This window comes from Artemia sp. Qi Xiang Cuo, chromosome 1, assembly GCF_049724085.1.
Source record: "Artemia sp. Qi Xiang Cuo chromosome 1, ASM4972408v1, whole genome shotgun sequence".
NCBI lineage: Eukaryota > Metazoa > Arthropoda > Branchiopoda > Anostraca > Artemiidae > Artemia > Artemia sp. Qi Xiang Cuo.
In genome coordinates, this window is record NC_142794.1 from 68901623 (window position 1) to 68926037 (window position 24415).

The following is a 24415-nucleotide window of genomic DNA, read 5'->3' on the forward strand; positions in this document are numbered from 1 at the left end:
TTATCAAGTATTTTGCAATAGTTTGCATAGGTTGCATCAAGACATGGCTAATTGTAGACAGAGAAAAGCCAAGACAGATAGTCCAAGTAATTAAGAGGCAAATGTTTAAATGGCTGGGGCATGGGTAATCTCAAAATTTTTATTGGATGTGCTTGGGGAAATGCTGGGCGTGGAAGGGGTGTTAGTTGCCTTCCAATCACTTTCGAATATTAAAAAGGGCACTAGCCATTTCAATTTCTAATCGAATGAGCCCTTTTTGAAGTTTCTATGACAACGCGTTCTATAAAAACCTTATATGCCTCCAGGGTATAACTTACAACTATTGCCCTGAGGGCTGTGGGAGGGGGGGGGGGTTATCATCCTCAAAGACCTAATTTCCAGAACTGAAAACTACGCTGAATAAAATGGCTATATAAAAATTTTGATTGGATGTGTTTGGGGAAATGGTGGGCGTGAGAGGGGGGTTATTTGCCCTCCATGAACTTTGAATTATTAAAAAGGGCACTAGCTCTTTGAATTTCCAATAAAATAAGTCTTTTTTGAATTTTCTACAACAACACTTTCTACAAAATCATTATATGCCCCCAGGACATAACTTACAACCCTTGCCCTGAGGGCTGTGGGGGAGTGTCCTCCTCAAAAACATAGTTTCTATCTGGAAATCGACTACGTTGAACAAAAAGGCAATCTCAAAATTTTGATTGGATGTGTTTCGGGAAATGGTGGGCGTGGAAGGGGTGTTAGTCGCCTTCCAATCACTTTCGACTATTAAAAATGGCACAAGCCACTCCAATTTCCAATTGGATTAGCCCTTTTCGAAGTTTCTACGACAAATTCTTCGATACGAATCGCCCTGCTCTAAAGGGAAAAAATAATAAATAATGCATAGTGTCAACATCGTTCTTAGATGCCCCAAGGCATAACTTAAAACCCTTGCCCTGAGGGTTGTGGGGGAGTGTCCTCCTCAAAAACCTATTTTCTATCTGGAAATCAACTATGCCGAACAAAATGGCTATCTCATAATTTTGATTTGATGTGTGGGGGGAATAATGGGCGTGGAGGGGGGGGGGCTAGTTGCCCTGCAATCACTTTCGACTATAAAAAGGGCACAAGCCACTCCAATTTCGAATGATCCCTTTTCGAAGTTTCTACGATAGCTCTTTCGATACAAAGTGCCCCGGTATAAAACCAAGAAAAAAAATTATACATTGTGCCAACATCGTTCTTTACTTAGGTTGCGCTATTGCGCTGCCTATGATTAGGTCAGTAGACAAGCTAAGTTAATATCTAATCAGAGAATTCTTATCCAATCTAATTGGTGAATAGTCTTTCATTTATTCTGGCTTGGTTCGTTTGATTCAGTCTTTTTTCTGCTGTGTTAAAAGCTACTTCAAAAGGTTATTTTTCCTTCTTTTTTTGAGCACTGAAGACGGCTAGGTTGAAGTCCCGGACGAAATATCTGCTTCTGTCATTTTCTCTTATTTTCTGTCCACTGGCTGATATTACCCTCGTTTTTTTCGGCTATTTAATTTTATTACTTTTTTCTTGTTTGTCATATGTCAGTCTGATTGGTCAACTATAAACACTTTATCGTTCCGATAACAAGAGACTGAATCCAGACAAACGACCGTTTAAATCGGGTAATACAACTATACACAAAACAAAATCATATCCAAACCTGTTACTCCCAGCCTCAACGCGCTTTTGTGCAGTGAAAATTGCAAGCCCTCGTAAAATATGTCAGTAAATTATGTAAGATACCGTTAAATACGTAAAATACCGGTAAAATACGTAAAATACTGGTAAAATACATAAAATAGGTAAAATACCAATTCTACGGGGGTCTATAAAATTACGGTAAAATACCCAATTTTACTGTGGCCAATTTTACTAGTTACAACATGGATCAAGGTCAACACGCTCAATTAACCATATTAGTATCCCTTTTCATAAGTTTTATTATGATTCCAAGCCACAAAAGTCAGTTTTTCGAATAATCCTTTCTATTACCCAAGTATATTTTCCTCTCATTACCATTCCATTTCTGAATAAAATCTGCAGATTAAAGAGAGAAAAAACTTTGAAAGCACTGATGAGGGTGTTAAAATGACGCAAGTTGTCGAATACATGGTCACTAGACTCTAAATGCTCACTACTTAAAGCAATTAACTATTCGAAATCAAAGCTAAGATTTCCAACTTCGACAGGCCAAAATTTAGACCAAACTTAATTTTAAACTGAAAAAAGAGGATATTCAAGCACCCTTCTAGGAAATTCACACTTGACATCTAATTTTGGGCAATTACAACTTGATGGTGATATTCTAAACAGCAAGTTATAACTGTTTACTGTATCCAGGGTGTGCACATTGAGACGGTACACACAGCTTCAATTTTAACAAATTGCAACTTTCTTTATTTACAATCAAAACCCTCTTCGTGGATGCTGGCTCCGGGTACATTACTCAAATAAAATACAATACAAGTATTAATACATTAAGACTGAACTCAATTTTAGTTTGTTTTAACTTTTTACAGTTCTTGTGGGTAGCACAGCACTGTCAGTGACACTAACAGTTTCTAGATTTAACACTCACATTAAAACGCAAAAAAATCCTTTAGACTCAGTTTCCTATTTTCTTTGATCCAAGCTCTAATCATATCATAGGAATGTAATAGAAAAAGAAAATATTGTTCCGATCAGCCAAAAACTATTCGTTCTAGGACACCTTTCGCATGGTTATGCTCGTCCCTCAGTGTTTGGACAACTAAATATTTTCCATCCTCTGACGAATTAATTTTTATTGTAAATGGGCAATTCACTCGCAGTGTCCTGAAAAAAAAACAGAACAAAAAACGTATTATTAGATAACAAAGTAATAAAATTTCAGTCTGTAACTTGTGATTCCTAAAAAGCCTAATGTAGAATGGGGTGCTACCAATTTCATCTAACAAGCACTAAACGTCATTTCGTCGACAAGGAAAATCCGTCAGAACCACTACCCGTCAGAACGTCGACAGGCATAACATCGACACGTCAGGCATCGACACTCACAATCACTACCCGTCAGGACATCGACAGTCATAACATCAACACGTCAGGACATCGACAGTTACAGTCGCTACCCATCAGAACGTCGACAGTGATAACATGGACACGTCAGGACATTGACAAAAAATTCATTAGTTTATATAATAGTAATAAGTATCTAATTGTTTAGAAACAAATTTCGGCTATATATTAGCACATCAGGGGGGTGGCGGTTAAGCATAGCATATATAAAATACGTAGCCTAACCTAAACTAGGTACCTTTTCCCCCTAAACCCCAAAAAACTAGAGTTTCAAAATTTTAGATGTTATGACAGATATTGTCGATGTCCCTAGGTGTCGATGTCATGACTTTCGACGTTCTGACAGGTAGCGATTGTGACTGTCGATGCCCTGACGTGTCGATGTTATGACTGTCGACGTTTTGACGGGTAGTGGTTCTGACAGATTTTTTGTCGATGTTATGACGGATTTTGTGAATGTCCTGACGGTAGTGGTCCTGACGTGTCGATGTCCTGACGGTAGTGGTCCTGACGTGTCGATGTCCTGACTCCTTCCCATCAAGAATAATCCAAAAGAGAAAAAAAAAGTACATCTCCGGCCAGGTCATTCCTCCACTCCAAGGGCAAAAAGTAATTAATAAACAACAACAACAAATATTAAAAACAAAAAATAAATGGTATTGAAAGAAATAAACTGTGGAGAAGAAAATAAAAGGCTTGAAATAGACTAAAGGATACCAGCCAGCTATTGATAAAAACAAGAGCTGAGAATTAAAGCAGCCAAAGCTTGAATCTCAATTTTAGAATCAGCCGATTAAGAAAAGATTACATCTTTGGCCAGTTAGTTCTACAGACTCCTCAGGGGATAGTAAATTATAAGGAACAACAACAAAAATGTAGAATAATGAACAAACAGAATCCTTGAATATAAAGAGCCTGAAACCTGAAGAAAAAGGATTCGAACTGGCCTAAAGAAGTCAAAGCTTGAATCTAAAAAGAATTGCCCAAATCTCTGCATTTCAATAATGACATGGAAGTTAAGAGATATTCCTCCACTGTGTCTTTATCTACTTGTCTCATTTATAGAAACGTATTTATTTCATACAAAGGCCAGGAAACTGTTTCTGATGAATAATGTCTGATTAAAAAATCACTGAAATAATTTATGCTGAATACATGAAATGCAAGCGGCATTAGTCAGGAATATACTGAAATTTGTACTGAGTTGTCTAATTTTAATCCTAAAATAAGTATCATATCAAAACCTTTGGTCTCAAGCGAAATTATGAAAGTGTGAGGTATAGCCCTCAGGTTTCAGGCATCACAATATTCAAAAGAAAAAGAATAAGTCTGGTACTCGAAGACAACACGTAAAGGAAACAGATTTTTCAAACTTAAAAATGTGAATTATATGAAAATTAAAGAAATAAGAAGAAATATAAAATCACAAGAAGACTAAAAAAAAATACATTTTAAAATCTGCATTTTTATTATTTCGGGGACAGTCATTCAGACAAATCTCAGACACCTCACCCTATTAAACTTAAACATTAAACTAAAAAAAATTGTGTGGAAGGAAAAAAATTCCTGATAACTAATGGTAGTGGAGGAAATTTATCTGTCTGAAGTAACTAATGACAAGGCGAAAAACAGCATAAATTGCTTTCGGAACCATAATTGCAACACATTTTTCAACGTCTCAAGCTGAACAGATAGCTAAAACAGCTTCATGTGCTGCATATTAAATTTGAAGCCATATTATTTAGCTACCTGCTGCAATTTTTTACAGATCTATTTTTGTTGAGACCCCTGAAAATCAAACTGATTTTGTTGAAAACTCGAAAAGTTTACTCTCTCTCTCCATTGTAGCACTGTTATTTTATGTCAATGTTAGAAGCGTTTTATTGCTTTAAACTCTACCAGTTACATCAAACAGTTCGTGGTAACAAACTGTAAGTAAGGAGCGACCCGTCTCAATGGTAACCAATGGTAATCAAGTTTAGTCCTACTTATCAAAAGTTACGCGCCTGAGAAAATTTGGCTGATTTTCGAAAAAAGGGGGAAAGACCCCCTATGAAAATCACACCATCAGATTCAGCGTATCAGAGAACCCTACTGCGGAGGTTTCAAGCTCCTATCTACAAAACTGTGGAATTTTGAATTTTTTGCCAGAAGAAAGATCACGGATGCGTGTTTATTTGTTGTTTTGTTTTATTTTTATTTTTTTCTTGCCAGGGGTAATCGTATTAACCCATTGGTCCTAGAATATCGTGGGAGGGCTCATTCGAACGGAAATCAAAAGTTCTAGTACCCTTTTTAAGTGACAAAAAAATGGAGAGCAACTAGGCCCCCTCCCACGCTCATTTTTTTCCCAAAGTCACCCGATCAAAATTTTGAGATAGCCATTTTGTTCAGCATGGTCGAAAATATGATAACTATGTCTTTTAGGATGACTTAATCCCCGAAAGTCCCCGGGGGGAGGGCTGAAAGTTATGAACTTTACCCAATGTTTACATATAGTATTGGTTATTGGGAAGTATACAGACGTTTTCAGAGGGGATTTTTTCTGGTAGTGGGGGGGATTGGGTCCGGTGTTATGTGGGAGGATCTTTCCATGGAGAAATTTTTCATGGGAGAAGTGACATTGCTATGAAGGGGGCGCCGGATTTCCCAGCATTATTTAAATAAAGATCAGAAATTATATATAAAAAAACAAGTTTTTTAACCGAAAATAAGGAGCAACATCAAAACTTAAAATGACAGAAAACATTACGTATATGATTGGGTTCATCCCCTAGTCAATACCTCGTTGTTTAAACAAAGATTATTTAGTACTTTAATAAGATCTATTTATTCTAATTAACGGCATTTGTGATTAAGGGGTCATTTTTAAAGAATTGGAAAAAAATTCGAACTTAAGCTTGAAGAGCAAGGTATTGACTAGGCGACGAACCCTCTAATATACGTATTAAAAATGTATGAATATAGAAGTTCGTTACGTAAGTTAATTCGTAAGTTACGTATATTTATTACTAATAAAAACGTTCGTAAATAAAATTAAACAGGTTTCGAGAAACCCATTTAACCAAATAAAAGTAAAATTAATATTCAATTTTTTTTTTAATTATTCATGTACGGTGAGCCAAAATCAAAACCTGCATTAATTCGAAAACGTTCAAAAATTAAATAAAAAAAACAAGTTTTTTTAACTGAAAGTAAGGAACGACGTTAAAACTTTAAACGAACAGAAATTATTCCGTATATGAAAGGGGCTGTCCCTCCTCAACGCCTCGCTCTTTACACTAAAGTTTGACTTTCTCACAACTCTATTTTTTTTTAACAATGAAAAACTTTGGCGTAAAGAGCGAGGCGTTGAGGAGGGGACAGCCCCTTTTCTATACGGAATAATTTCTGTTCGTTTTAAGTTTTAACGTCGTTCCTTACTTTCAGTTAAAAAAATTTGTCTTTTTTTATTTAATCCTTTAAAGTGGCAAAGCAACGAGGTCAAAATCCAGTAAGTGAACTTATTTAAAAACAAAGCAATTTCCAATTCGTTACGAGCTTATTCTGTTTTCAGTGAACAGAATAGGTTAAAAAACAAACCGAATTTTGTTGTTTTAGTACTGCAGATACGTATAATATGTTATGGTTTTGAAACATTATTGTCATTTAGGACAGTAAAAATCAGTATTTTGCCATGTCCTGGGAAGATTTGAAAAATGAACACTAAGTCAATGTTTATATATTATTTGGTTCTTCGTTTCAACAGTGGCACTAAAGACCACGGAAATCTGATTGGAGAAGAAACTCACGTTTGTTTGAGAGAACACATTTAACAACATCTACCTTTACCCACCATAAAACTAAAGATTCTTATCATTTCCTAAATTAAAAACCAAGAATAATCTAAGGCCGTATCACTTGGTTAGTTCTGTCTTTTTCACAAACCCGGTCAGAGGATACTGCCCTTCATGCCCACACAACGGATTATTTAACTCTCATTACATCCTTTGGAGAAAGTCTTGAGTGGTCAAGGGTAGAATCTTTTCGTTTTTTTTTTCGTCCCTTTTATAAGCCTCATCCATGTAATTGATATTCAAGGCATTCCGATGAGCTTAGAAAACTGAAGAGAGTGAAGACTAGATGTTCCTATTCTACTTGTCATATAGGGAATGAAATACAGAATGATCCTACACGAGGTTTAAAATTAATGGCAGAATTCTAGGAATTTCGTGCCTCACTACAAGATTTATATTTAAGTAGTTACCGAGAATAAGCGAAGAATGGTATCACAGTGTTTTGATAAGTCTGAGAATGTGAATGTTCAGGTGTGTTTATTATCCAGCTTGTAATTTCTTTTTTAAGTCCTGTATTTGTTGATAGGAGAACTTTTTATGCCTATTTATGAAGAAAGAGTAGTCTGGGGCACCATTCCTTGGGTAGTTTTATCCCTTCAATACCTATTGTATATCACTATCTTTCAAATTGGGAAAAGAAGATAGCTTAAGATGTTTATAAACTTCTTTAGACATAATCTCAGATGGTGTAGACAGAAGTTTTGTCCCTTTTACAAACCTGATCATTGCCACTGCCATGTGCGTGCTGAAAACAGAACAGTTCAAAAGGTTTATTATCTCCTCGGAAAAGTCTCGAATGGTCTAGGGCAGTGGTTCTCAAACTTATTTAGAGACTGTACCCCTTTTTACCCACAAAACGTTTAAAGTACCCCTTCTCAGTTACCGGTACTAAGTAAACTATAGTTAAAATATTAAACAAGCTTAGAGCCTTTACCTTTTAAACTCAATTACACATCATGTTTAAGTAAAAACAAAAAGCTATTTTTTACTAACATTTCTATTTAAAACAAACATATGCAAAATTTAAAGAAAAAAAGCGCTTACTTTCAAAGAGATTAGTGAGAAGGATGAGCTTGTTTCTCTTTACACATTTATCGAAATTGGGTTATAACTTAGTTGAATACAATCTCAAATCATCTTCGACATTTAATTTCTTTCTAGATTTACTTTTAAGATAGGTTAAACTTGAGAAACCCTTTTCATATAAATAAGTAGTGGAAAACTCTTCAAGAAATTTAACAGCAGTGCTTGACAGTTCTTTGCATTTCTTCCCAATACTGATCCAGAAATCTAACAATGTAGTACCAACAGTGAATTATTTATTTTTCAGTGTGGGATCACATGAGACTTCAATGAGTTGCTCTTTTGAAAGGTGGTCAGGTTAGTGTCCATAGTATCAATATTAAATGGGCCATGTATCCAGTGTAACTTTTTCTCCAAAGGTGGAAAGTACTCTCTTATGCGGATCATCAATGCATTCAAATGCTTGCGCATATGTTTTTCTCATTATCTTGCAAAAATGTTTGTAATCTTTCAAACGGCTCACAATTGCTATTTACAACTTGTTTTTCCCAGAGAGTGACCTTTTTTTTAACCATTGTATCAGTTTTCTTTTCTATATAAAAAATACCAGAAACACTGCCCTACATGGAAAAATTCCAGATGAGTATTTCAAAAATATCACTTAAATAGGCCAATTTCAAAAGCCTATCAAAATCAGTAAGTACAGAAGACAGATGGGATTTGTGTTCGGTAAAAAAAAAATTTTAATTCTTCGTGGAGTTCAAATACACGGGAGACAACCTGTACACGGGACACAAAGCCATCGTACCTCAGTATGTAGCAATAAGTTATCACGGAGGCTCCCCATTTCCTGGCATAGAATTTAAGAGTAACAAGATTTTTGAGGCCCAGTTTCTATGAAGTCCACAATTTTAACACTCTAATCAAGGACATCTTTAAGTTCATCAGGGAGGTTCTTCGCCACCAAAGCCTCTCGGTAAAGTACATAGTGAGTGAACTTACACTCAGTTGAAACCTTTTTAACATGGCCTACAAGCCCCATGATGTGACTGCTCATAGCCGTAGCACCATCCATGCACACTGACTATGACTATGAAATATCTTCACCTTTTATCGATGTTTTAAGTGTCTTACAAAATAAAATATCTTCAAATACTTCAAGTCGAAAAATGCCACGTACAAAAGCGATCAGTTGGGCTATGCCAACGACATCCGTGGTTTCATCGAATTGTATAGAAAAGCAAGGACTACCTCGAATTGCTCCGACAAGTTGTTCTTTCGTGTCATACACCATATCACTAATTCTCCTTGAAACTGGATCATTTGATAATGAAATTGCTTTAATTCTTTTTGTCTCTTTCTCTCCAAACATGCAAGAAACAATTTCTGCTGCGGCGGGGAGGATTGGGTTTTCATCAATAGTATGATTATTACCAGCCTTCGCAATCAAATGACTAAATTTGTAAGATGCTTTTACAGCATTTTTATCTTCTTCTGCACCAGAAAACTGTTTTATTGTGTTTTTCCTACTTTTAAGATCTTCCAAAAGACGTTCAAAGTACTGTAACTCCTGTTTTTTTACTAAATTCTCAAGTTTGCCTTCAAAATGGCATTTTAAAACAAGAGGTTTCATAGATTTGTTTGATAAAATTTCAGAACAAACCAAGCATTGTAGGTTAGGCTCGTCTGAGCTTCGAGTCCAAGCAAAACCTAATTTTATGTACAACTCGTCATATTTTCTTTTTGTACTTTTAGATTTATTTGCAACTTTTTCGTTTTTTTACTTTTTCCTTGGGCTGCTCATTAGTAACAAGACATTCAGGACTACTTTCTTTTTGTAAAGTTGATAGCCCAGAACTTTGATTCAGATCTTCATGAGACCTTTTCTTTAGGAGCCATATATCCATTGTTAATTTTTATAGTAAAAATCACTTACGTACCTGAATCAATACACTGACGTACTGTTTGAACAGGATTGAGTTTCCGCATAATAACACAACACACCACAAAAATAACACAATACTGAGAGTGAGCTTGTAATAACAGGCAATACTACTGCAGTGCAGTGACACGAGAGACTGGCCGGCCTACACATCCACTCGGATGACTAAGAATTAGTGGCGCGCGCACGTCAACGTGTCCCTACTGAAGCGACTTGAGAGTCAAAAAGGGACAATTCTGAAATCTTTGCCAGTCCCAAAGTTAAAGTATTGTTTTATTTTTGTGTTGGCCGGCCGCGTACCCCCTAAAATTTCTTTAGGGGGTAAATTTTTTTAGTAGGCTTTGAGAACTACTGGTCTAGGGTATTGTTTCTTGGGTAGTTTTGTCACTTTTATGGACAGAATCAGAACCACTGCCATTTCTGTACCAATTATAATCCTTAGAAATTTGGCACGATTCTTCCGTCTCGCATTGGACCATAGAGTTACGTTTCTCTAGGATAATAATAGGAATTTCGTAATTTCTATGTAGCTTTTTTTTCTTGATGTACGGGCTCTCGACGCAAATAAACTACATTCTATTTTATAGATTAATTAAACAGTACATTAGCTTCTTTTGATTAAAACTCAGATGGTCTACGGTAGATTCTCTTGAGTATTTTCGTCTTTGTCATACACCTAATCTGTGACACTGCCCTTTTTATTCCAAAAATGAAGAACTTAGCTTTTTTTTATCAGCTCCAGCAGAAAAAAAATTGAAAGGTCTAGTAGTCTCTAACATTCTAAAATTTGAATTTCTTAAAAAAGAATGTCATGATAACTTGATCTTGATAAAACAGTCCCTAATTTAGCAAAAATCTAATTTTAAACAGTTGAGTACTTGAGTGGTTGCTAATTTGAATTCGTCTTTCAGTTTGTAGTTGATCATGCTGAAATACTTTTCTCATTCTTTGAACATGGGAAAACAAAAGGTTACATAAGAATCCAGTACATCCACTTTTTGAAAAATATTGCTTTTTCGACACTTTGAATAACTTTCAGAAGTTTAGAGAGCCATGGTCAAGAGATTAAAATTTAGAACTTCCTTTCCAAGGACAGGGTTTGAAGTAAGTTGTCAGTGTGCTTGGTAAATATCGTTTTAGGTTTGCCTTTTTCCACCCAAGGACGATTTAGAGCGTTTTTATTTTGCTAGTTCTAAGCGTGCTAGATATATGTCACTAGAAAGTTAGAGGCATATCCGTAGAGCTATACCGCAAGAACACGTAGAGCTATACTCTTGTTGAGTGGCTTTAGGGAGAGGGTTCTTTTTGAACCCTCTCCCCCTAAAATGGCAAAAAACAGAAAATAAAAACTCACCTTTTTTTCCTTTTTTTGACTGGAGAAGACCTTTTCCACAGTTTAAGGTTTTCCACAACCTTACGACCACCTCTCAAAAATGAATTAACCCCCTCCCTCCTTAAATGAAGATCCTGGGTGAAAACAAGAGAACAAGGGTGTTTTTTTTTATAGCTGGAACAACATATTCTTGAACGTTATCACGGGTTGTCTGATTTCACCGATGAGTGTCCGATAAAAATAAATAAGACGAAAAGATTGGATAAAATAAATACTAAACATATACAACAAATAAAAATCACAACATATAAATTTAAAAAAGTATAAACAAAATAAAGGCAGAATAAAAAGGAAAAAATAAACATTCATTATTGAGAATCTGAAACACAATTTGAACTTCTTTCCGACTTGTTGTTGTTTTCAGTTTACTTTCAGCTTTATTTCAAATTCTGGCCACATTTTTAAGCCCGTACAGAACATTGCTCTAAAAAGGAATGAACACTTAACGCGTCAAACCCTTTGTTGGACACGAAATGGCACTGGAATACAGCTTAGAAGAAAGAGAAAAAGGGACTTACGACGAACTTCTTTCTCCACTTGATTTCCTTTTGTACTTTTTTCCCCCTTGAACACAGCTATATTCTAACTTGTAATACACCAAACGAGGATCACATTTCAGAGCTTTTTTCATGATTTTCTTGTCAGTCAATGCTCGTTTAATTGTAATTGAATCCTTCGTAAAAACACGAATTCCTTCCTCAAGGCAGAATTGGTGAACAGATCTTTTTAGCTCTAAGAAGCTTTTAAACTTAGCACCACTACGCAATTCCAGGATACCTAAAAAAAGGTGCCTATTATTTTGTGGTTAAACCGAAAGATATGTGAACTATTCCAAGCCAAAGAAAAAACAAAAACTCTGCAGTTTTGAAAGTAAAAGATTCACTAGATAGAATTAGCAAAACATTTTTATTTTAGAAAATTCATACTCCACTAGGCTAATATGTAACAACCAAGTCAATTGTTTTTTTTCTGTTTTAGAATATTTAGATATGGTGAGTTGTTTCAAATTCGAAAGCAATGTATAAACTGTTGGTTCTGGAACCATGTTTTTTTTTTGAGGGGGGGGACTCTGTGTCCAAAAATTGAAAGATTTGTATGAACAATTTTAAAATTAACCGGGGATCGGTAGAATACATTTGCCATCCTGGATACACTCATGGATGATATGTTTGAGGCTTAAAAGGCTGCACAAAATATACCAGACTTTAACATAACCATTACCATTTGGAGAGCTTCCAAGATCTCAAAATCATACCACAATTTGATGACAACTTTGACTATGTGTGTAGCAAATGCTCCAAATCGTGAGGTTTATGGTAAAGGAGTTGAAAAATCGATACCTTTCAAAGAACAATGCCCACTCCTTCCTTTTCTCGCTACGGACCTGACTCGCATGTTTCATAGCAACGTTTCGGGAACTTAGCTTAACTCCTGTGCTAAGCAAAAGAATTTTATTGAGTGGCATAACCCCGGTGATCAGAAACATGAAATCAAGCGGCGTAGATTTGACAAAGTTGCCGAAGTTGAACGCCAAATGGCAGTCTCAGCTTTCAAGGACCTTGAGCAAACTCCAGAGGTAAGTCACCGATAGAATTTTTTTTTTAATAATACAGTAACCTTATAATTTTAATAATACAACAAACCTGTAGGAACGAAAATATACAGATGGAAAATGCCAAGTAAACAATTGCCCAAGACCGACCTAGCAGTGGAATTACTGAAAAAGAGAAGAGCGATGAGTACCTTCCGGCCGCCAAATTTTCTGTTCTTTAGGTTTCACTGTGATTAGTGAGTATTTAGGGACAAATCTGAATGTGGAAAATTCCGGCATCTCTGAAGCTAGTTGTCACTCGTTTAGAGTACTTTTTGTCTTGGTGACAGTCGATTCGTTCTATGCGGTGCCTTCGGCCCCCATTTTGTTTTTTGTGACATTTTGTTCTTTCATTCCCGACGAAATCAGAGCGGGCTAAAAAGACTTAGATCAACAACTCCAGGATCAAAACTAAAATCAATTACTTGCAAGGTAATTTCCATCCTGTGTCTTATGTGCATGAAGACCGGGAGCGAGCTGCTAGTGATCAGTTTGGTCTTTCTTTTACAATAATATTCAAGACTACAAGTTTCCGTTTTGCTTTTGCATTACATAAAAAATCCCAACAGAAAACATTAATACCAGTGAATAGCATAACGCAAGCCAGGATGGAACATATTACTTCGAGCGAAGGCTGCAAAAGACCACTTTAAACTATGGTATAAATTATAGAGGGAATTCGTTGTTACTCCCTCCAGCGTCTTTATTCCATGTTTAGGAGTACAAAGAAATCTTCATAACAAGTGACAGATAACCTAAAAGTAGACGAAATAGAACAAGTATCAGCTGAGATCCTACAAGACTCGCGCAACCTTTAGGAATCGTTAATGCAGTGCCAGCCACATAAAACTCGTATAGCCAATATACCAGCTGAGTATCAGACTAGACACTGCTCTAAGATTTTTCAGCTCCAAAGATGCAGAGCTAGAAAATGACGCAAATAACTCCCGAAATGAAAAATTTAACTTCTTACGTCGGCAAAAATACTGTTTTCTAATTGCGAAAAAGATGGTTAGCGAATTCATTTCGAAGGTACACCACTGTAAAGCTAAAGGTGCTCATGGTCTCACTACCGTCTTTCTTATCCATGAATCACTTATGCTTATGGAACACCTAAGGCAATTTTTTATAGTGTTTGTTTACACCCACACAGCTCCCACGTCTTTCTGTACCGATTTAGTTAAGTGCAATTATAAAAAAGCAAAACAATGCAAACAATTGTTTTAGCTTCTGGCCTATAACCAGTCACATAAAACTAAATAAACTGATTATTATGGAAAATACTTCTTCAAAAATTTATTGTTAAGTGTGAAAGAGAGCAAAGGCGATTTGGTTTGTTTAAAAATCGATCGGCAAAGAGAAGAAATTCGGTTGGGTAGTTGAAGAAATGTGTAATGTCGCGCTTTTGTTCCGTTTTATTCAGTGGTGCAGCCCTTGGCATTCCATATTCTTTTGTTAGTCCTTATTTTATTGCACTTTTAGGTTATTGGTACTCAAATAGCCCCTCGCGGGCGAAACTTTCCACCAGCGTGTTCACAGATCCTGTAAAACTGCACAGAGGCTCTATTAAATGTTTGATTCCAAGTCCCATTCTTTTTAATGTATTGACGACCACTGAGACAGAAAACATCGGAGGAGGTGTTTCTGCTGTTGCAATTTAAGCTTTAATTTCTAGCGCTATGAACTCCGACTGACTATTCCTCTCCTACATCTACAATTTACCTATAGGCAAATGCATCAAAAACAGAGTTCTATGTAATTAGTTTTTGTAAGTGTCCTTAAAAAGAAGCCGCGACACCTAACTTTAGACAAAGATAAGCCCAAAACCTTAAAATCATTAACATGTCTACTTATAAGGGCTCAGATAGCGAATAACATCCGTGCAGTATATACTAAATTTGTTTTGTTTGAAATTTACTTTTAATAAGTGTGTAAAGAAGTGGTTAAATTGCATTTGGCTGTTGCTTCACTGCATGTTTTGTATGTATCCCCTCTGCAGGTTTTGTTGAGTGTAAATTATAAGCAGAGAGTTTTTCTGCTGAAAATAATGTGAGAAGTTATAACTTAAAACGAAAAACATTCTATTTCGTAGTTAATGCAACATCTTGTTTCGCAAACCATAAAATCATATGTTAAAATCAATAAAATCATGTTGCTTCACAAACCATAAAATCAATAAATATTACTATACAATTTTAATTATCTAAGAAATTCAATTAAGTTAAATTTTCAGTGAAGCACTAATTTTCTAGAATTCTTCAAATATAGGGAGACATCACAAGCCAGTTTGTTTGAAACAGTTTTTCAAAACATGTTGCATTAACCGGGAAATAATATTTTTTCCTTTGGAGTCCAACTTCGCTCATTACTTTTATCATGAAACTTTGTTTTCTTTTTCAATTGATTTTTGTTATTTTTTTTGGGTTTCGCCCAATAACCTTCATAAAAAAGATCTTTTCCCAACTTAGGCGAAGAAACTATAGAAGTCAAAATGAGTTATTGTTAAAATAAGTCATTAAATATAGATTTCGTTTCGCATCTCTCTTGCCTCATTCGCATCTTCGTTTCGCAACTGTCAATTAAAAAAATTTGTAATTTTGTCACATAATGAGTCTATTGCAACTTATTATCCTTCTCATTTTTGGGCGTTGTAGACAAAAATTTGAATTACTTATGAAATATTATATTATATAAAATATAACCAGATTTTAGAAATCTGAAAAATATTTAAGACGTGTATCTAATATAATTTGCGGAAATTCGTGTTATCATTATACAAATTGTTATGCCGCAATGCAGCAAAGAATTTTGAACTCTTAAAAAAGAATATTTTCATTATTGTTACTTCTTGAACTAACATTTTAGGAGAATTGAATAGGTCGGTAAATAAATGGAAATTGCACCATTGGAATTTTCGTGATCAAAAACCTTAAATGAGATTATTACAATCCTCCACAATGAGCGAGGAGGAAGATCACTTTTTGCATATAAGCATTAAAGTGCCATATTTTTTCATTACCGCAAGCGGGGCGCTAGAAAGCAAATACATATTTGCAAAAAATCAGGATTACAATCTAGTTACCATGTCCACAAAGAAGAATCCTAAGCACTAGGCCGTTCTGTCCAATATTACAGCGTTTTTTTCATATTTGTTACTGTTCCCAATCGCTTGTTCTAGAAATTTAAGGCAATAAGATAACCATGACCTCGAAGTTCTATTACTATTCCATGCGCCTCTTTTTTACTCTTTTTAAATACAAATCTACAAAGACACGCTGATATGATCAAGAGCTTTGAATTGAGCCTGTTTTATCCCTATACGATGTTGTAGTTGCCTGCTAGTACTATAGGCGTCAATTGAGGGGAGTGTGGAGGTGGAAGCGTGTTCCCCTCCCCTAAATTTTGAATTTTTGTTTTCAGTATTTTCACTGAATTATGCCGTTTATGGTATTAGTAGAGTAGTATGTGCCATTTTGCTTAATGCCCTAGGAATTATCATGCTATTTGCTTAATGCACTAGGACCATGCTATTTGCTTGCCTTTCCTTGGTACCTTTCCAAACGAGCGATGATTCCCCACTGGCTCCTACACATTGCGAAAAGCGACCAATCCTTTACCTTCCCATTGACCAAGCATGTTTTGAAACTATAGTCAAGGATGTATAAGATGATCAGACTGGTCTTTTGCTCTTGATGTCAAGTGCGCATGGAATTAGAGAAGAACCGTACAATAAAACCTACGTCTGAGGTACTACAGTATCACATGGACCTTGCAAAAAGCTGGCAAGGTATCGTGCAGCCTAACATATTTTAAGAGAATGATCGGAATTATATAACTCAATCAGATTGGTTTTTGTTATTGTTGTCAATTTCACAAGGAGTTGCACTTCAGCTTCACGTGGATATTTTTTTTTAAAAGCTGGCAACATGTGAAGTGGTTCAACATGTTTTGGGAGTATAGTCGAAATTATATAACTAAACCAGACTGTTTTTGAGTCAACATCCGTTTTTTAGGGCTCCAATCAGAGACGTCGGAGGTTGTTCAATATACGGTAAGTTGATTGGTGATTGGTTACAAATAAAAGGACTGAGTTTTTGTTCGTCCTGGAAATTTTGTATATAATGCTCATACCTTACGATTTAATTTTCATAATGATTTGATACATCATAGATAATACACTGAATATTATTAACTTTAATGCAATGGATACGTAAATTTTAAATATGGGTACAGCTTACTAAATTTCTTAATTTATTTCCAAATAAAATCATTTTAACATCCCCCTAGTAAATTCAAATTTCAGGGGGACATAGCCCCCCTCCCCTCCAACAATACAAACCCTACAATAGTATGAGTATACTCGCTAGAAAACGCAAAGTACGCTCTTGTTATCCTCTATGTAAACCTACCCCCCCCCCACCCCCCCTCCTTTGTTTACGATTTTAATTCTATAGAAATAGTTATCTCGTTCAAAATGTCTCTTTTCCCAATTGTGTATTTAAGATGTATTGTCTTTTTTCCGGTCTAAAACCGCATGTGTTTATAATTACAGAAAAGGGTCCTTTTGGAAAGAAACTTCACACGTCTTATCACATAGATTAATGCCACATGTCTTTGTGATTCAAGACACATTCGAAAATAGATTGTTTTTTGGCCAAATTAGAGGAGATATTCTATTAAATGAATGCAAATGGGGTTTCATAGATGATTAAGAGGCTTTTATAAAAATGTAAGCCGGGGAAGTAATTCTAAAACCATCTTTTCGAGGTGAAAAAACAAAACTATTTCGTCACATAGAAAGTAAGGGGGAGGGAGAGGGGAATTCTTTGTGCAGACTAATTTTTCCTTCTGTAAAAAAAGGGAATCGTTTTTTCCATGCTATTTTTTTTTTCTTTTTAAGGAGGAAAATTCCTACAATTACTCTCCTCCTCAAAAGAAGGCTAAGGCTAATGGCATTACTCCAATGCTGCAACAAGTGGAGATAACTGGCCCATCGGGAACCACGCGAATACAGTCAGGTCAAAAACCGAAAAGAGAATGGGTGGCTGCTCACAGGATGGTGAACCCCGCTGGCTCATCTATGCAAGAAACGGACATCACCGCCCTATCCGACACACAAGTACAGTCTGAATTTGGAAATGTATGTATTTTTACCTAATGTACTTTACGTTATTGCTATTACAAATAGTAGATTGTCAAACGAGTAGATTTGTAGGAAAAGGAATCTGATCGCTATTTTTTATGGATGACTAGATTTGTAGGAAAAAAAAGAGTCAATTTTTTTTTACTAAGCTATTAAGACAATCATTGAGTTGATTTTTTTTTTACCATATTTTATTGCTATAAGTCAAACGTTGCGATGTGTGTGTGTGTGTGCGCGTGTGTGTGAACGTGTAGGTGCATACGTGTGTGTGTGTGTGTGTGTGAGTGTGTGCGCATATTTGTGTGTGCATGTGCGAGTGTGTTCGCATGTTTGAGTGCGTGTACGTGTGTGTGTGTGCGTGTGTGCTATAAACAAAATTTTCAATTTATTATGAATTTGTTTTGTAAATATTACTATAATCAAAAATTCTTAATTTATTGTGCATTTGTTTGATAAATACGAATCAAATTAAGAAAAAAAAAATTAAACGAGTAGATTTGTAGGAAAAGGAAGCTATTTTTTATGGATGACTAGATTTGAAGGAAAAAAAAGAGTCAATTTTTTTTTAATGAGCTAGTAAGACAATTATTGAGTTGATTTTTTTTTACCATATTTTATTGCTATTAGTCAAACGTTGCGATGTGTGTGCGCGTGTGTGTGTGTGAACGTGTGTGCGCATACGTGTGTGTGTGTGAGAGTGCGCATGTGTGTGTGCATGTGTGTGTGTGCGCGTGTGTGTGTGTGCGTGTGCGCGTGTGTGTGAACGTGTGTGCGCATACGTGTGTGTGTGCGTGTGTGAGTGTGTGCGCATACGTGTGTGTGAGTGAGTTTGTGCGCATGTGTGTGTGCGTGTACATGTGTGTGCGTGTATTATTAACAAAATTTGTAATTTATTATGCATTTGTATTGTAAAAAATGCTATAAGCAAAAATTCGTAATTTATTATGCATTTGTTTGATAAATACGAATCCAATTAAGAAAAAAAACAACATTAAACGAGTAGATTTGTAGGAAAAGGAATCTGATCGCTATTTTTTATGGATGACTAGATTTGTAGGGAAAAAAAGAGTCAATTTTTTTTTAATGAGCTATTAAGACAATTATTGAGTTGATTTTTTTTAACCATATTTTATTTCTATTAGTCAAACATTGCGATGTGTGTGCGCGTGTGTGTGTGAACGTGTGTGCGCATACGTGTGTGTGTGAGTGCGCATGTGTGTGTATGCGCGTGTGTGTGTGTGCGTGTGAGCGTGTGTGTGAACGTGTGCGTGTGTGTGTGTGTGATCATGTGTATGTGCGTGTTCGTGTGTGTGTGTGCGTGTGTGTTATTAACAAAATTTGTAAATTATTATGTATTTGTTTTGTAAATAATACTACAAGCCAAAAATTTTAATTTATTATGCATTTGTTTGGTGAATACGAATCCGATTAAGAAAAAAAACAACATTAAATGAGTAGATTTGTAGGAAAAGGAATCTGATCGCTATTTTTTATGGATGACTAGATTCGTAGGAAAAAAAAGAGTCCATTTTTTTTAATGAGCTATTAAGACAATTATTGAGTTGATTTTTTTTTAACATATTTTATTGCTATTAGTCAAACGTTGCGATGTGTGTGCGTGTGTGTGTGTGTGAACGTGTGTGCGCATACGTGTGTGTGTGTGTGTGTGAGTGTGTGCGCATGTGTGCGCGTGTGAAAGAGTGTGTGAACGTGTGTGCGCATACGTGTGTCTGTGAGTGTGTGCGCATGTGTGTGTGCGTGTACGTGTGTGCGTGTGTGTTATTAACAAAATTTGTAATTTATTATGCATTTGTTTTGTAATAATGCTATAAGCAAAAAATTTGTAATTTATTATGCATTTGTTTGATAAATTCGAATCCAATTAAAAAAAAACAATTGTTTGATAAATCCGACTAAGAAAAAAAAATAGTGTGCTTTAATTGTGATAAAACTTTCCTCAAAGAAAAAAATTGTTTGATAAATCCGACTAAGAAAAAAATACTTTGCTATAATTGTAATAAAACTTTCCTCAAAGAATAAAAAAAAATGTTTGATAAATCCAACTAAGAAAAAAAATAGTGTGCTATAATTGTGATAAAACTTTCCTCAAAGAAAAAAAAACTCAATCTATTCATTTTCTAGTTTCAGGGGGAAGCTACGAAAACAACTGCCTTCCCTGGCCCAGGACTTCGAAATATCATGGGTAATTTTCCCCTCTCGCTCGATAATGTTAGTGAAGGTACGTCATTTAATATCCCCCTGGATTTTCAATTTACAACTGGAGGAATGAACAGGCTTCTGGGAATTATTGGACCTAATTCTTACAACAACTCTTTTCACAATAATTTTTCAATTATCGAATTGAATTTTCTGCAAATTCTTTGAGTACATGAAAATAGCGTCATTTTCTCGGAAGTGCGTTACTTTTTTTGTTGGAATCTGGTCTAGGTCACTTACAAACAAAAGGGGTAGATTTCAATCCCCCCGAGGAAAACCTGGTTGACGGGAGTGTTATTTTAACAGACCCTGTAAATGTTCTTCATACCTAGATCGACCAAATTCGAGCACTTATTGAGATTCAGATTCAGAAATGGGGGGAGTCAAGGGGGGGGTTGTTAAGGCATCAGTAAATCAAAAAGTTTACATACAAAAGGGGACGTCTGGAGACATTTTTAATTTGCATTTTTCAACTGGCAATCAAACTTTTTACCCTGGTCTAAATGAATTTGAGGGTAACTTTTTCAATTGGGTTAATAAATTATTATCAACTTTGGACACATTTAACGAGAGGGGGAGGGGGGCCACCATTTTATACATTGAACGCATGGATCTGAATCTCAGTAGATTTAAAAAAAACTTTATTTTAAGGGAGGGCGGGGTAGTCGACAAATAAAATGCCACCCAGATTTGTCGGCTACAGGGGGGGGGTTCAGGGTTTCGGATTTGACACGGGGCTGCAATGCTTTAAATATGCATTTTTAGCAGCAGCCCATAAAACATTAAAAAAGATTCAATAATAAAAAATCTCGACAGACTTGCACGTAACGGTGGAGAAATTTCCCTAAAGTAAATTTTGATTGTTTAGAGGGAAAGTATCCGGTGTCTTTAAAAGAAATAACCATATTTGAAAAAGCAAATGAAAATCTTGGGTTGGGGTGGTTGTTCTCCAGTATGACACAGAATTTGTAAATGGGGGAAAGAAACCAAATAAAAAAGGAGTTTTATATTCAGTTAGGACACCGTTGGTAGATAATGTTAAAAATTGGCTTTGGGTTATTTATGAACCTCCCAAAGATGTAAATTCCTATGGTAATTTTTTCCCCGTTACGGCAATAAGTCGACTCTTATCCCAAGGTGATCAGAAAAGGGAACGTCACTATTGCCCCATGTGTCTTTCCCCATTTAGATCTGAACAAACATTGACGGATCATATGAGATATTGCAAAATTCATGGCAATCAAAGAATAGAAATGCCGGCAGAAGGCAAAGATACTTTACAATTTAAAAACTTCCAAAATTCCCTGCTACAGGTTGATAAAGTATCTTTAGATTGTGAATCAAGACTGGTGGAGGTATCAGACCCATCAAGGCCAAATATAGTCAAGGAGCACAAACTAGTTGCGTGTTCCTATGCGCAAGCCCGTCGCGATTCTAATAATAAAATGCAGCTGGAAGTTTTTTTTTGCTATGGATGAGGAAGGTAGCATGGAGACTCTATTGGTGTCTTAAAATAAAAACAGTAAACGGCGCATTTCACGATTGTTTCACACCAAATGCCCAATGACATTATCAGATATGGAGCAACGGGCAATAGAAAAGGGAACAGCTTGTTGGATTTGTAGGAGTGCTCTTGCCCCAAAAGACGCTGTCCAGGATCACAACCATCCTATTGACCCCAATTCAACGGGGAAAAGTAACTTTCGGGGGTTGGCTCACAATTCATGTAATTTAAAAATTAAACAGCAACTCTCTCTTCCGGTTTTTATACATAACTCTAACTACAATCTAAAGCATGTGCCACCAACTCTGGCAAAGTTAAAAAAAAATGGAGCTGTGCATTACATATGGGGCATAGAAAACTTTTCCAACAAAGTATTTCCGAAATCGTCGGACAAATTGCTTTTTTTGGAATTTAAGTGGAAATATGTGTAAGACGACATTGAGTACACGAATAAAATTCGTTTTTTAGATTCCTACAGTTTTTTCCAAAAATCATTGAGCGAATTAATTCAAGTGCAGAAAAACCATGACGGCTGCAACACTTTCCCCCTTCTCAAGCAACAATTTCCAAATGATTTATACGATTTGTTGACGGTCAAGGGCATATATCCTTATGATTATTATTGTTCCATGTCGAGATTCGCCGAGGAAAGTATTCCCTCAATCGAATCGTTTTACGACAGTACACGATCGTAGGTGCACCCCTGCTGAATACAGTTTTGCTAAAAAAGTGTGGGCAGAGGGAGGGTGTAAAAATGGGTTTGACTACTGCAAGCTGTATTTGTCGAGTGATGTGTTAACTTTGTTAGACATTATGTGTAAAAATACGGACAAAATCTATGGGGAATTTAATCTTGATTTAGGGTATTATTTTTCATATCCTCATTTGGTAATGGACGTCATCCTAAAAATTAGCGGGGAAAAAATCGGACTAATCACCGAAATTAGCTAGCATTTGTACCTTGAGGGTCCATTGAGTAATTGGGACTTTTTTCATGGGGATCGTATACGAGAAACCGATACACTATAAAAGAAAACGATAGCAAATTTAGATGTAGTTTTACTTGTTCTTAATTCTCTATACCCCTCAAACAAACATCATTATGCACTACCCTGCGATGACTATAAATGGCTCAATGACCCTCAAGCTCCCCATTTCCCCAACATTGACAGTGTTGAGGAGAATGGACCGGTTAGATAGTTTTTTTAAATTGATGGGGAGATACCAGTTGAGCTTCACGATTCAGTAAAGGATTTTGTTTTCCCATGCATCAATAGACCTGTGACTAGGCAAACTTTAAGCCCCCGAATTAGGTTTTTAGTACAGATAGACAGATTGCAATGGATACCTTCAATGTATAAACATTGCCGACCTTCTGCCGAAAAAAATATTGTTATAGATCAGTGGCTTTAAAATGGATGTGCAACAACGGTTTCAACGTCACAAAGGTTCATAGAGCCCTCCAGTTTAGTCAAAAACCCTATCTGAAAACGTTTGTTGACACCTTTGTAAAGAAACGTTCTGAAGCGCAAACGAAAGCCGAAAAAGAAATTTATAAGCTCATTTTGAATTCGGCTTTTGGTAAAATGTGTGAGAGTGTTCGTAATAGAAATCGTTGTGACATCGTGACCGATCCCAAACAATGTGCTCGAATTATTGCCGATCCAAATTAAACTTCCTTCACAATCATTGGCCCGGACATGGTACTATTGAATAGAAAAAAAGAAGCATTGTCTTGAATAAAAATATTGCTGCAAGCAGTGCAATCTTGGAGATCTCTAAAAAGCTCATGTTGGAATTCTACTACAATGTGGCTAGGGTACAGTGGCCGGAGAAGGGGCAAGTAGAGGTCTGCTACGAGGACACAGATTCTCTACTGCTAAAAGTAAAAACTCAAAATCTACTTGATGATTTGGCGCACGGTGAAATTATCAGCTCACGGACGGACTACACCAATTTGAGTGGGCTTTACCCAGAGCTAGTCAAACGTCAGGCGCCAAATCAGCTTTTATTTTTTAAATCAGAAACGGGAAGCGACATGATTTCCCGTGGTATGTTTGTAAGTACGAAGGTGTACTTTATACAGACGCATGGCGAGGAAATCAAGAAACGTTGCGAAGGAGTACCCACGCGCTATGTGGAGAAGAATTTCGACATGGACATCTATAGGAATTGTATTGTTAAAAATACAATTCCACGAGCCAAATTGCAGGCAATTCGTTCCCTCAACTACAGGAACTTTACTGTAAAGGTAGAAAAAATTGCCATGAGTACCATTTCCGACATAGTCTATGTTTTTCAAGACGATGTGACTACCCTCCCCCTGGGACACTATTTAACTGCCGACCGAGCCGAATGTGTTAGCCATAGGGAAAGTCTCGGTTTGAGTAAAGCCCAATAAATTTTTCCCAAAACCTTGGGGGGCCTCGCGGGGGGGTGGGGGTGGGGGGGGGGCTCATGGCCAGGGGGGGGGGGCGAAGCCACCAGCGGAGGGGCGTACCGCCACTACCAAAGTTATCTTTTTTTTACTTAGAGCAGATTTTTTTTGTGCTTTTGTAAATATACATGTTTCATTGAAAAGAAAAAAAGTGATATTATTTTCAGTTTTTTTTCTAGTGCATTTTTTTTATAAATAACTTTTAAAGGTGTATTTTTCTTTTTTTTCTGTAAAGTGCTGTTTATAATACAAGAAAT

At 36.1% G+C, this 24415-nt stretch overlaps 1 protein-coding gene across 1 annotated transcript in view; it reads right to left on the reverse strand.

Moving 5' to 3' along the window:
• Nucleotides 1-1886: 1886 nt before the first annotated feature.
• The window catches only part of LOC148956652 (uncharacterized), a 105740-nt gene continuing 83211 nt past the window's right edge, over nt 1887-24415 (reverse strand). The window contains exons 4-5 of the mRNA XM_089086477.1: nt 11785-12043; nt 1887-2832 (exon numbers count right to left, since the gene is read on the reverse strand). Of these exons, the coding sequence (XP_088942603.1) occupies nt 2700-2832; nt 11785-12043 (392 nt within the window). The 3' untranslated portion in view covers nt 1887-2699. The remainder of the gene's footprint in view (nt 2833-11784; nt 12044-24415) is intronic.